At 32.5% G+C, this 15,399-nt stretch overlaps 1 protein-coding gene across 1 annotated transcript; it reads left to right on the forward strand.

The window, feature by feature from the left end:
* The first annotated feature begins 1,825 nt into the window (after window positions 1-1,825).
* On the forward strand, window positions 1,826-2,610 carry LOC127849085 (ficolin-1-like). Its single transcript, XM_052381808.1, has 2 exons — window positions 1,826-2,432; window positions 2,594-2,610. The coding sequence occupies exons 1-2, from the start codon at window positions 1,826-1,828 to the stop codon at window positions 2,608-2,610; spliced, it is 624 nt and encodes a 207-aa protein (XP_052237768.1).
* The last annotated feature ends 12,789 nt before the right edge of the window (window positions 2,611-15,399 follow it).

Consider the following 15,399-nt stretch of genomic DNA (forward strand, 5'->3'; position numbering starts at 1 on the left):
TGAATCCCACGCAAAAGCAGAGTAACAAGACAAAATATCGCTTTTTGCCTCCATTTAAATATATTCAGCATATATCACATGTTACACACTCAAGATGAACACAGAAGGTTGTTAAAACTTTTTTTTTCACCTATGCAAAGGACCAAAAACCATGATGGCTGACATTTTCAACTTAGTAGCTGTATCAAGTTCAAACTTATTGCTTTTATTGTATGATATATTGATTTGAAGTATATTCATCCAAGTTTTAATTGCATTTGACACTTAACCGAAAGTGAAAGGCCAAAAAAAGGAGTCCGCTTTGTACATGAGCTACGCATGTATAGCAAGGTAGGAACGTATAGCACAAGTTTATATGGCAGCTATAAATTCCATCTATAATATCATTAAATTGTAGGATCAATTAACTTAACGTATGTTTTTATTATAATTTGGTATCACCGAAACAAATAATAGTAGTAGTAAATAATATTAAGAATACGTTAACCCAAATAACTATTAAGGTATAAAATGAACATTAAAAAGGAAAGTACGTTAAATTGTCATTTAAATTGCTATTCCATATTTTTTTCATCGTATATTATGACATTACGAAAGCGAAATAGATGTCTAACAAGAGTATGCTTGTATTCGATCGAATTTACGCTAAAAGACGTTGCAGTCCGTGCGCCATTGTTTGAATTTCATCCATAGCCGCTTATGACGTAAATACTTACTTCATGTTTTATCCTCTTTGTGAAAGCACGCGGGACACTCACATAATGTTTAACATGCTCACTAGTAATAAACTCATTATTCAGTATGTTTTACAATAAACTTAACTTACTTTAAGATCCACTTGAAATTCACGTAAACCAGACAATGTAATTTTCAAAAATGACGATCATTTTTGCCACACTATAAACTCAGTTTGGACACATATTTGATATTTAAATGATGCTAATATTTAGTTTATATTTATACTACAATAATATTAAATATCAAAAAGTAATATCTGTGATTATGTAAAATTGTTACTAGCCTATAATATGATGCATTTCAAATCAATTGCGAGCTCCGTGTATTAAATACCATAGCTATATAAGCTATGTAATAGGCGCATAAATGATTATGTCTGATATACTTGCCTACTCCTGTTCTTAATGGGCCATGCTTCATTATGTTATAATTGTTCTTAAACTACATATGTTAATAAGGAATCAATGAGCAGAAGTACATACAATTAAACTCAACCCATGTTATCATTAAATATCCTTGAAATTGAGCGATGCATTTTGGATCTACGTTTTCTCAGCAATATATTTGAAGCCCGTTTACCTTTCAAAACATAGTAAGTAATTGTGGCGAGGTGTCAACATGAAGTTTCCCGGATTCATTTTGATTTTGTTGGTTTGGGATAATTGTCAAAGGAAGTATTTGTTTTCCTTAACCACGCAGCAATGTCAGACTCAGTGATTTACAGAGACAACTAGACGATATTAGAAGCGAATTAGGTGGAAAGGTAGTTAACAAGCGAGATGTATTAGAAACGTTATTTAAGATATTTGCAGGGCTAGTCGGTCACAACGAAAAAGAATCGACGAAACAAGACACACTCGTTATCTTGAACAGAGCGACTCTTCAAAGAGATATTGGTGACAAACAACGGCAATTTACTATCGATAAAGCATATGAACATGGTACATTGAACGAGTATGCTACACAGTTTCGTAATACAACAGCGCAAATGAATTATGATCTTCTAATGGAATTGAAAAATATCGAAAACATTTATAGTCAATTGTCGGAGTCAGAAGGAAAACATCTTGCGCTCAAGAATGCAACTATGCAAGTAAGGCGCCTATTACAAAATATAACATCATCGATTGACACTTTTACTTCTCTGGCAACTACCTATGGCTCAAAACTGTATTCTGAGAAAAGCTTGTCTCAAAATGGCTGCAATACACGTGAAACTGGAAATGAGTGGGAAAATGCACCTAAATCATGTCAAGATGTAACAAAAAGCGGTTTCCACACCATATATCCCGACTTTAAACCATCCGGACTGGAAGTGTATTGTGAGATCGATCAAGGCAAGGCATGGGTTGTTATTCAGCGTCGCAGATACGGAACGGTTGACTTTGATCGCTTCTGGGAGGAATATAAGAATGGATTTGGAAATCTGACTGGAGATTTCTGGCTGGGAAACGAGTATATCTACCACATGACAAAGTATCAGTCGCGTAAGCTGCGAATAGACATGGAGACATTCGATGGCAAAAAGAGGTATGCAATGTATAACGAGTTCGGTGTTTCGTCAGAGGAAGGAATGTACAGATTGAAAGCTGATGTGTACTCTGGTGATGCTGGCGATGCGTTTAATAATGCTGCGACGAAACACAATGGGCAGATGTTTTCCACGTATGACGCGGACAATGACATCCACAGCAGTTCGTGCTGTTCTTGCACTTGTAAAAGTGGTTGGTGGTTTTTGATTGCCACCATTCCAATCTTAATGGCAAGTATTATTACAAACATGAAATTGTACCGTTTGCACTTGGTATTACTTGGTATACACTGTCAACATCATGGTCGGTTATGAAATTTGCAGAAATGAAGATACATTAAAGACGATTCAATATGTCGACAGTGTGGTATTAAACCAACTTACTTGTATATAATTGTTCCATAAAATGTTGATGTTAGACGCTGTCAAAATATCGCTTACTCTACGACTGTGGGATTAAATTATTATGCATGCCAGTTTTTTGTATTGATATTCAGCTTTTTCAAATATTATTGCAATATAATGGGGAATATATTATGTACATATATTTATATTTAACATGAGTATGTACTAAGTTAGTACGGTTTTAGTCAATCTGTAACATGTTTTACCGGAACAAAACTGTTGTGCCATGCCAAAAAGAGTGTGTATCACTCAGTTTGATTTGTTTGTGTTTGTTTTATAAATATTGACACATGTTTTATATATATTTATCTCATTTAGGTAGTTATTTATGAGGTTGGCATGATTTGTCGAGCTGAAGTTTGTTATGCCCATTAACGACTTATAACTTAGTTAGGTAAAAATTTAACATAAAAAACACCTTTCAGCGTCATGTTGGAGTTCAGTCTGAATACCTTATTTACATTATTGACTATGTATCAATTGTAGCGTCCATATGAACACGATAATTGATTGATTAATGTGTATTCGATATTTAACTTATTATCAACTAGAACGTTTTGAAGAAAAAATCTGCACATATGTATGAGTGCACATCTTGTGACGCACATCGTATAAACGATGTGAAAGCGTCTCAATCCACTACATTAAGAAGTGAAGAATATTATGGTTTTGAACGATAGGTTAAAGCTAGCTGATCATGTTTGTCGCCGAAACAATAAAATAATACATGTTTTACAAAGACCATAACGTAAGAATTATATTACTTCTTCTAAAATTGTATAACTATACATATAGCGTTGTTTGATCACTATTTATTAGTCTCATCCACGTGACATTCTCACGAAATATGCTCACGAAATATGTTTATTTCCTGTTTATTTAGATTAACTGCTCTTTAAAATGATGTATGTTTTGTGTATACTTTAACGCATGCTGCTATTTTATATGTATGTTTACGATGTTCAGCTTCACATGCTTAAGTCAAAATAACGTATTTTGAACTCTTCTGTTCATAAAAATTGCGTTGAAATCCTTTGAATATAAAAGCACGTGTTAAATTAATGTACTTTACGCCATTTATTATTATCAAAAGGGATATTGATGGAGATTTGTATATAGTAACATATAGAACATCAGAACTACTCCTTAAACGACAAACTTACTTTAAAATCCAATAGCCAAAAAGTGCTTGCTGTATTGTTCGATTCTAACTATATACTCGGAGTTAATTTTAACATAATGTGTACAAAGAGTAGTACACTATTTTGTTGTTAAACATCTGGGCTGACACAAACTGCTATGTATAATAACTATAAACACTATGAGTGTCAATCCTGCTAGCTAGGGTTACACCACTAAGACAATAAATGCATTCAATATTTTCTTGGATTGTTTTTAAAAAAATATTGAAATAGATTATTTGTTTTAAAGAAATTCATTAAAAATCAACTTCGATGAATATCAAATCGATCATCAAGTGTATAAAACAACAGTCAACACAGACATCATAGAAATACGATCACAACGAGCAAACGAAGTTTAACTCAAGACTTTCAATGTTCATCTCTTAACTGCTCCAGACGAGTATGCAATCAAAGAATTCCGCTGTTTATATTCAGTAAATTTGCGGTACTATGTTTTTTTTTATTTATGGCGTCATCGTTTCGATTGTGTTTCTTACGAACAATCCGGAATTATGACCGAAATATAATATAGGTCAGGTAAAATCTTTCAAAAAGTAACACATTTGAAGCGTGAATGTAAAAAAGCCTCATTTTGACATTAACAATATAATAATGTCAGTTGTATACGCGGACTGACGTGTGCATCCATAAAGGCATTTAAAACGACTTTATCAATCAGTCAAATACATGTATACAAAAGAGATACAGTTATATGCTTCACGCAATCAGTCTTATCTAGAACATTATCGGCATTTGCATTAAAGGTCGAAGCATGTTTCGATTTACATGTGTTCCGTCGATACGATACGATAACGTGTGTTTTGTGAAGTTAAACCAGTTAAAGCACGGCTTTAAAACGGCGTAGTTGTGTTGATGCTTTCAATTGTTAATTATGTTTAATAAAATATAGTAACCCAGATTACCGTTAAAGCAAGAACAGCCGGACTTCTTCTTATGCATATACTTGCGCCAGCATAGAGCAAATAATATTAAAAAAATATGAGCATATCGACACCTTTTTAGAACATCAAAGTTTGTGAGTTTACATAATAAAATAATTATAATGTAAGGCAATAACTCCAATTTGATGTATCAGTCGAGTTGCTTGTTTTATTTCGTATCATACGATGGCAAATCTTCAATTGTTGTACGAAATACAGCTAAGCACGAAATCGATACATTCTTACGCTACAATTTTATCGTGATGTTCCTGTTAATTTTAAGACATTTGCAGTTTTAACTGTGCTGATAGTTTCTTTGCTATATAAAGAGTGTTTCAGAGATTGATTTGTGATTAAATTAGACAATATGAATGCTTTGTGTAAGTATATCTCGTGCACTGCATTGTAGACATATTTCAAGCTGACAATTACATGTAAATGCCTCGTGGCCATTATAATACTTTATCGACAAACTAAACAAATCATTAAATTTTAACTCACAGTGTCAAAACTATAGAAGATAATAAAAACGCAGTATGTATAAATCTAATACAAGACTATTCAGATCTTAAAACGCACATAAAACTTGTTGAGAAAATTTGCAGCATTGCACTGTAGGTCAAAGCATGTATTTTGTCGATATAATGTAGTCTACGATAACGAATGTTTTGTGAGGTAAAACCAGTAAAAATGTTACGGCTTTCCACTTGAGGTCTTGCCTACAAACGCTGGCCTCATTTCCAATTTATCAAGTTTATTCAATTCAAAGTAGTTTACTGTATACATGGATTTAAAAAGTTTCGTTTGCACAATTTAAAAACATCCCTTTATACATTTTTAGGACAAATAAGCCTTTTGACCCCACAGTTGCCATTTTCATACCACTTTGACAAATAATTGTTTCTCAAAGCCAAAATAGTCACACTTACGTTTGTGAACAATAATATTGCGCTTCCACAATTAGAGATTTGTCAGCGGTTTTTAAAAACTAACTTAAACACAATGTGACATATTAACATCCAAGCTGCTATAAATAGCCCCTCATTTAAAACATGCTTAAATAGAACTCGACAAATAAATGTAACCACAGCAGTGTTTTGTTATTTAAAAGTACAAAACGGCCAATATTACGGCGTCCTTAAAACGTAAATAAATAATGTCATGATTATTATTATCATAAGCAGTGCTCAGTTGTTCCTCTTCTTATTGTATTTTTAACATATAGTAGTAATAACGCATGTTGTAATATGGTGAGCGATTTGTTAATTTACATTGCAAGCCTTTAAGCATTAGACAAGTATGGGAAAGTAGGATTCCAACGTTGAAATATGACCGGACATGTGGATCGAAAAATTACCTGCTCATCCGGGACAAATAAAGTAAAAATGTTTTCGTTGTCCTTTAAAGCATGATATGATTTCGAATAAAAAATCACTAACAATATGTTAGTTGAGGCTATTCCTATGAAAAATAGTATAAATACTTTGGAATAAAACTTGGTGGATTCCTCAACAAAATGTATATATAAAATCTAAATCGACTTCAAACTTTAAGCGGCATTTAGAGCAAACATTAACAGCTTATTGGTTGTTTACACCTACAAGTAACAGAAGATTTATTACAGTTAAGATAAGCTTTAATTTATGTTGAATAAGAACGTATGTGCCTAAAATCGTTCCAGAAATTAAATTATATTTGAAGAACGACTTTCTAGCCAGTGTATGCAGATATTTATTTCGAACATAATTAATAAAAAAAACTTAACTTGTTGCAGTAATTTAGTCATTATTGAACGGAATATGAACGATGTTTAAATATTTTTATCTAATTAGACATAAAAATATTGGTTTAGAAAATAGATCTTCTCTACCATAACTTATACCATTTCGTCGCAAATCACATGTTCGAGAGACTAGATATTAATGGGACATTTCATTAGTAGACATATGAGTAATCCTCCATCACAAGTATCGCGAATTATCCGGAAACATTAATTTAGGGAGAAATGAAGTCGGTATGCCACTTTAAAGGAAAATACAAAGTATATTAGTAATGATCAAATTGCACATTTTTTTGCATACCTGACAATTTGCACGTTAAAACCTCGCACTATTTTGTCTTGTTTTGTTTGCAGACATACTTCTAACTAAACACAATCAAAGAACATTCAGGATATGCTTGCGCAGATTAACGGGTTTTGTATGCGAATTTGATTTTGGCAATCAGATCGAAAACTTAAGAACATCAAGAAGAATTTATTTTTGCCTGCTCGAACACATTAACAATGTTGGCCTAGATTCTAACAAAGCTTTATATGAATTAATGAAGCACTTTTGTAAGGTAGGGGCAATTACAGATTCGATGATTGGGAACAGTAGTGACCTAGAATGGAAAAGAAACGAGTTAAGTTCACATCAAACCGAGAAAATAAATATAACCACCTGTGCACAGCGAATTCCGCTCTTGATTGAGTGTATAAAAAAGTATTGACTTAACTTGAGTTAACTATGACAAGAAGAATCACTTGATCGACGATAAATTCAGCACTTACTTTCGACTTCATAATCATAACAGCTTCGGAAAAAAGTGAAAGTTATTATTGAGTTTTTTTTTTATTAAATAAAACACACATGTAGCCGTCTACAATCATGACTTGTTTATGTAAAAGCGAACATAACAGGACATGTGTGTAGAAAATACAGTTTGAGATTCAGTCCGTATAAGGGAATATAAACAGATAGTTCTGCGATTTTCAGGTGACGAACTTCATCCAGAATAAATTGTGAAAAGAATTTAATATTTAAGAAAATTTCAAATTCGTTTTGGGATGCGAAAGTAAGTTAAATATAATCAGGCATATTGAATACCAAAATGACACTTTCGATAATATACAAAACACATCAGACATTTTGAAATATCATGTTTAAAATGTTTTACGACATGCATAATTCATTAAAAAATATATCACTTAGGAAGTATTTATGATTGTGTAGTCAGAATACATATTCAATTTTCTCGTTTAATAAGAAACACATGTTATGTTTTTTATAACGAAAACTCCCTACCGATGAAAAATATCTGATAAGCTATCGGTCTTGCCAGAAATTTTAGTTGATAATTTGAAACAGTGCCAAATATAAATAACTTCGTATCTTCAGCAGGAAATGCTGTATCACGCGATCGGTACACGTTATTAGAACTGTGTATCAACAAAAACGTTCTAAAATGTAGCACGCTATAACCAAGTTGTTAAATGCATTTGGTGATATATATGTTTGAAAATTAACTTTGGAAGTAAACACTATACGAGTATACCCGTTAAAATAACAGTGTATGTACGAGGTCTGTTCCAAGAACATTTTGATTCATTTCAAATTGGAATATTTATCATAGTTTAAACAATTACACATTGAAAACGTTGTGTATGTGTCATAAAAAGAACACATCACTCAGTCACTCTTTTTAAAATGAAATGCATTTAAAAAGAATCACTACATTTTATCAATTCCATACCTCTTTTAACTTTTTCTTTTGTTGACGTTCACTTGAAATCAATGTTAAGCAGACATGGAGTTAAAAAAATAGCGTTGCGTTTATAATAAATGCAATATAAATCCCAGCTTAAAATGTATGATTTTTTTTATAGGCGCATCTTTTCTAACGTTCACAATATATTGTATTAAAACTGATCACGCTTTGTTTTACACAATTTTTATTTGGTTTAGCCGTCGAACATTTAAACAAACATCATTAGCTTATGTAATGCTTAATTTTGCGTCAGTAGACTATAATCAATTGTACATAAGATTGCGTTTACGTAGGTGAGAGAATTTCTCCATGGCTACATACATATTTCGAGATTTATGTAAAACCAGTGTTTAATTTAACCGATCATAAAACATGGTTTGCGTTGTTTTGACTGGTTTGTATTTCAAGCTTTACCCTCTAAGGCTCTTCTATCATTAATTAAACTGTAATAAAATTATTTCATTTAAATGTAGTGATTTAACTCTTTATTCAATCAACTCGTAATTGAGGCCTGGTCAGTGTGTGAAAGGTTTCAATTTTTTGTTTCATTTGGCAAAATTATATAATGCCGTACACGTCCTTAATTTTCGTCGGTTTGTCACAGGATGATTGCAAACTAAATTTAGAGACTGATCCACCAAACAGAATGTTTATGTTGTCATTTTTGTCAACAGTGACGCTGTGATAAAAACACGTACATTGTTGACTCACATCCAGAACAAAATGGCTGAAGAAAGTTCTCTGTTCACGGGACATTTAACTGCACGATGTTTACACATATATGATCAGGTGATATTATTATCAAACACTTTCTGCCGGATCATATAATTGAATCAGCAAATCCCTAGCATTTTATTTAAAACAGATGCCTGTAACTAGGACGTGTGCAAAAATCAATTAAATCTATTCTAGACCAGTAAATATTGTATCACTTGAGGGTTGCACGCTTTATTTTCATATAACGTTTGTACTTTTATCATTAATTATAAGTAAATAATACAAAAATTATCACCCTCGTTTAACATATCGCTTTAAAATGCAATATTGTTTTGAAAGAGCACTACTTTTTTAGACAGCACTCATATACGCATAAGTATTATAAACCGCTAGCTTGTTCCATCTCATGAGATTGTGGATGTTTGAACAGTTTGCGTTGAAGACGGGCGTTTCCATAACTTTACCGCCATTATGAAGTTCTCCGGATTATTTTTGATAATTTTGTTTGGAATAGTTTTCAACGGAAGAATGTGTTTTCCTGAACCTAGAAGCAACGACAGGCTAATAAGTTTATAAAAAAATAGATGACCTAAGAAGCGATCTGAATGGAGAACTAAATGAAAAGCGAAATGATATAGCAATTTTGATGGAGTCATTTCTTTGGCTAGTTAGACACAATGCAAAGAAACCGATCAGACATAACACACATGAAATCCCTCAATACACACAGTCTTGACGGGCGACGATATCTATCTAATGACATAACAAGAACGCATGACACCTTGAACGATTTTGCGATACATTTTCACAACAAAACTGCAAAATTGAAAGATGATTTGCTTATGAAAATCCGATAGTTGGGGAACTTCACACATAAAGAGCTTATATCTGACTCGAACGAAAAAGGAAATGAGTTCGGAAAATCAGTTATTCAAGTTAAGACCATAATGAAAAATGTGAACGCATCAATTGAAAGTGTCATCTCCCTAGTGACCGATTATAGTTCCAGAATGCAGTCCGATATGAGATCGTTGCAAACGAATTGCAATACATTTGATACGAAAATTGAAGAATCATACAAACATACTTCTTGCCAAGATGTAAAAGAAAGCGGTGTCTATACAGTATATCCAGACTTTAAACCATCCGGCCTCAAAATATATTGCGAGATAGATCGAGACAAGGCATGGTCGGTCATTCAGCGTCGCAAAGACGGAACGGTCAAACCTTGATCGCTCATGGGTGGATTACAAGACGGTATTCGGTGACATGAGTGGTTAGATCTGGCTTGGAAATGAGTAAATCTACCAACTCACTTAAATCAAACCGCGACAGTTGCGAATAGACATGAGAACGTTTGATGGTAAAATAAGAAATGCATTTTTTAACCATTTTGGTGTTACATCTGAAGCAGGAAAATACAGACTGAGTGTTGATGGTTAACGAAGCATAATGGGCACAAGTTTTCTACGTATGATGAAGATAATGATTACCATGGTAGTTGCTGTGCTTGTAGCTACCACGCCGGTTGGTGTTTCAACCAGGACACAGTGCTAATTTCGTCGGAAAATACTATTATAAACACGAAAGTGTGCCAAATTTCAGTAGAGTTTATTGGAGTGGTTTAACTGGCGCCAATGAATCCTTGAAAACTGTAGAAATCAAAAAATACTAAACGATATGAATATCTAGAGTATGCCTTAAAACTGCAGAAGCAATCTCATGATAAAGACGGAATTATGGCGTACGATTTACCACACTTACTTAATTTATACATAAATAATTTATACATGGAAGACAAATAATTGTGCACATTATGTGACAATCAGAACTCCATTTTATCGTGTTTAATTAAATAATTATCATGTTAACAAGTTAAAAACTTTGACTGTGTACATTTATTTGGTGAATTTACCCTTTAACAAATGCAGTATTGGTAATATTCTTTCATGAAAATTGTCCTCTGCACAAGAAAACGATACGTAAAAATTCAGTTTTAAATGCAACTTGTGAATAAATACTTCGTTAGAATATGTTGACGCATAATTATATCAGCCGTTTAAACATGTCCTAGTTCAAATAAGCTGAGGCTAAGCAGGAAGAAGCCTTTATTACATTAGTTTTAATGTACATGTTTATCGTTAAGACTTTATTGTTGCTATGTCTTTGAAATTCTATGTTTTTGTAATCAAAATATGTGTTGCTTATTGGGAGAATTGTGTGTACAATGTATAGTCATTAATCAACAGAACAAAGTAAAGTTAACGAATGCTGCACACGTGTCTTGTGTTCCTTGTTTATGCTTGCATCTCACAATGCACCACGAACGCTACCGATTGGTTACAGGCAATCGTGATCATTTTATTAGAGTGTAAGCTCTATACTATATGCCGCGAGTCAATATATTAGGTATTGAATTCTAAACGTTTCGTAAAAAATGATTTGTACTATGGAAGGTCGGGAATATATTAACGACATAATATAAGAGCATGTGCATAGCATATATTCAAATATATTTAACGCATAACATGCGTATGAATGCTCTTCGTAACACAATCTCTCTCGAATTAAAAAATATATCTATTTCATAGGACTAAATACAAGTTCTATTCAAGAATTCCGTTGGAGATATATAATTACGATGCGTGGTAATCGTGCAATATCTCCCGTTGTTATTGAAGCTTCAACTTCTTGATCGAATCACGAAAAAGTTTTACGCACGATTATATAAAAACTGTATAAGCACTTTCAACGATATTAAAACGATTTGTTTACACAGAATCATTACAAAAAGGCACTAAGTTTATTTAATAACAAATGTATACTGTTTTCAAAAGCCACTATGTAATTATTATAACAAGATGGGATCCTTGAAATCCTTTCCTTCCCCAGTACGGAAACCCGGAAACTCTGCAGGCAAAACCTAGTTTGCGACTACTGCGCTAAGCAGAATGGCTTTAGACGCATTACATATGTTTCCATAATATCCAACATAAAACGTCACAAAACGCCATTGTATATTCCTAATCTCACTTTATTATTGACATGTGTACACTTTGCGACACAACGCATCTTACATGCTCGCGATTAAAATACATCAGTAAATAATTCTGGTGTATTTATACAAGTTCTGTTTCCTGACAGCCGGTATGGGAGGCAAATTAATGACTATCGTTGCACACATGTAATGTTGGAACTAGCAAATGGTTCTTCGCAGTACCAATAATTCATGGTATTACAGGGGTCCGTATGTCCCGGTTTGTGAACATTGTGACACACGTTTCTTTACTTTAACATTTTTCGAAAACGATATCACTTAATGAACCTTAATTCATTTTTATCAATTTCATCTTGATCAGTAACGGTTTTGTTTGCTTATTTCAGTATTGCATTGTTAGTATATATAATTGTTATGTTTCTTAAACGGTGAACACGTCATTTAAATATTATTTTGCTTGAATGATGCATAATACGTTAACAACATCCCGCTTGTTTATTTACGTGGGCACGTTTGCTTAAAAAGCTTGTAAGATGAACGAGATTATACTTGTTTGGCTTAGAGAAATTTATAGGAGAAACACATAACCATTCACATATAATTATAGTAAATTCACATTAATGATCATTTCATCTTGTTGTTATCTCTCCATCTCCCCCAGGTTTAAGAGTTATCATATTTCTTTATATACAACGTGCACACATTTGATGGGACTGCATCCGAATTGTTCAGCGTCAGCATACCTGCAAGGGAGACCAATATTGCAAGGGACGGCATACACGAATAGTAGTTCATTTCCCTGTTAGAAATTTAATATGACCATTGTAATACTGATAAGCATGCATATAGAAACACTAAAGGATCTAAACTTTATGCAACTTTATTCACCTATTTCTGTACAACTCATTGTTTTGTTATTTAAGTAGCCATGATTTAATTTGCATTTGAACTTGTTAATTTCACAGATCATCATACAAACAAAAAACATAACCCTTAAAAAGCACTCCACCGTTTATTGCAAATTCCATTTTCGTCGATGTTTTTGTTGTTACTGTGTCTGTACTTTAATTTCATGTTATGATAGCTAAGTTTGTGACCACAATAAGCTTTCATAACGTTGAGTGACCGTACATTTAATCTAATAATAATACTATTGATAATAAGTATAGTAATAATAATAGTAGTACAAATTTATTTCGCTAACGATACTATATTTCATCATTGTTACTTAGTTTTGATACATTTACATAGAACAATAATACATTAATAAAGGCAATGCCGTTCTTAAATAAGATTAACTTAAAAAAATTAATTAAAAAGGTCATATAAACTCACTCTCAATTGTTGACGCATTTCGTTACAAATATTAATACCGAGCTAGAGTAAGGAAATATTATTTATTTATTTTTTGTACATGGATTGTTAATACAATCACATCATTAACTCGTGAAGCTCTGATACTCCTTTTTCTCGTCTTGGTTTGTTTAATATTGCTTCAGGTTTAGATTGAAGAACATGTATGCATGTGTCTTTGTCATAAATATAAACATATAATATAAAAAGTAAACGATATAATTCTAGACCAGAGTTTGTTTATGAGAAGTTGAACGTGAGCGCCGTATTAAATTAAGCTTAAAGTTTACCATAAACTGTTTTATTTCGTTTTTTTTATAACCACTACTACTGCTAGTACTATAACTTCTACTACTTCTACTACTACTACTACTACTACTAATACTACTACTACTACTACTACTACTACTACTACTACTACTACTACTACTACTACTACTACTACTACTACTACTACTACTACTACTACTACTACAACAACTTATTGTTTGTGTAATATTGTGCTTTAATGCACCATGTTTTACAAATTATTACAATATGAAATAAATGAATACATGAATGAATGAAGAACATAGTTTGTAACCCTTACTTTCCGACACACCCACGTGTTCCTTTTCACAAAATCTGAAGAAACCTTTACGACTAAAGATCATGAACCATACAAGCCTAGCCTTGTGTACTCAATTTGCCGGTTATTTCTCTTTTAAGTCGATATGCGTTTTGATAGCAGAAGTGGTGTCTGAAATCTCCGATGGTATCGGCATACAGCATAATTGGTGTCTAAAAACTCAGATGGTATATGACATTAAAAGGATCTTTTCACATTTTGGTTAATTAAAAAAAAATAACAAAAAATGCTCCAGATTTGAAGATGTTCGTTTGTAGTTATGCTATTTGTTAGGAAACACTTATACTGAACATTGACCATAATCTAAAATACCCATTATATGCATCTTTTGACGATTTAAAAACCTGAAAAATAATAGGCGTTGCTACGCAACACGATTTAATAGTTTAGAGAGTTTTGTTTTTGTCGTTTAATTGTGTAATACTTAGAGGATGGCTTAAATATAAGATACATCCATCATATTATGAGCATGGATGACCGAGTGGTCTAAGCGATCAAAATTTACTCTATGGGTTAGAAATTCGACGACTGATGAGGGTTACTTTTGTCACTTTCTTACATTGTATTGTTATTTTGTACTACAGCTTTTAGATCGAATGTTTACATTTATGAATATATAGCTTTCAATGAAAAACTTCAAAACATGTCAAAATCTGTGAAAAGGCCCATTTAAGCAGTTGCTAAATTTATATCGGTAAATTCTAGAGCGAATCGTAACTTTTTAATTGTAAAAGCCTTGAAATATTTTAATGTGTTTTGTATGCCACGAATGACATATTTTTGTTAATGTTATTATGTTAATTGATTTATCGAAGAAGAAACTATAAATGAATCGATACAATGCTATCGAAATGGTGAAGAAATAAAACATTGTTTTGTTATATAATCGATATCAACAACAAACACTCTGAGTGTTTCAAAGAAAGAATGTCTCGTTTAAGATAATTATACAATGGTTAATTATGTATTATTTTTATGTGATAAACAAACCAGTTTGTCACACTTTTTTTTCTTGTATATGTCTTATGGTACTTAATATAACCACGTGCATTGTTATACTACTACCAAATACCAATCAATAAGTATCAACGTAATAACTGCAGGAAGGTAACAAACGAGTAAATCGTACATATTACCATGAAAGATGAACCAGTTGTGTAAATGACATCATTTGCAATATCAGCCAACAAACTCAATTACTCATGTCAAATAACTTTTACAGGTATACCGCTTTGAACAACGGCATTTGTATTTGTTCGTCAACTGATCATTACTATCATGGATACCATATTACCAAGCTTAGCAATTCATCTAACAAGGCGTCGTATAGAAGAATCAACATAATATCCTAGCAAACATGACAATCGGAAAAAAAA

The sequence above is a fragment of the Dreissena polymorpha genome, chromosome 10 (genome assembly GCF_020536995.1).
Source record: "Dreissena polymorpha isolate Duluth1 chromosome 10, UMN_Dpol_1.0, whole genome shotgun sequence".
NCBI classification, from domain to species: Eukaryota; Metazoa; Mollusca; class Bivalvia; order Myida; family Dreissenidae; genus Dreissena; species Dreissena polymorpha.

Excerpts from the sequence above, each read along its gene's own strand:
- LOC127849085 (XM_052381808.1), top strand. The coding sequence starts at position 1,826 with ATGCAAGTAAGGCGCCTATTACAAAATATAACATCATCGATTGACACT.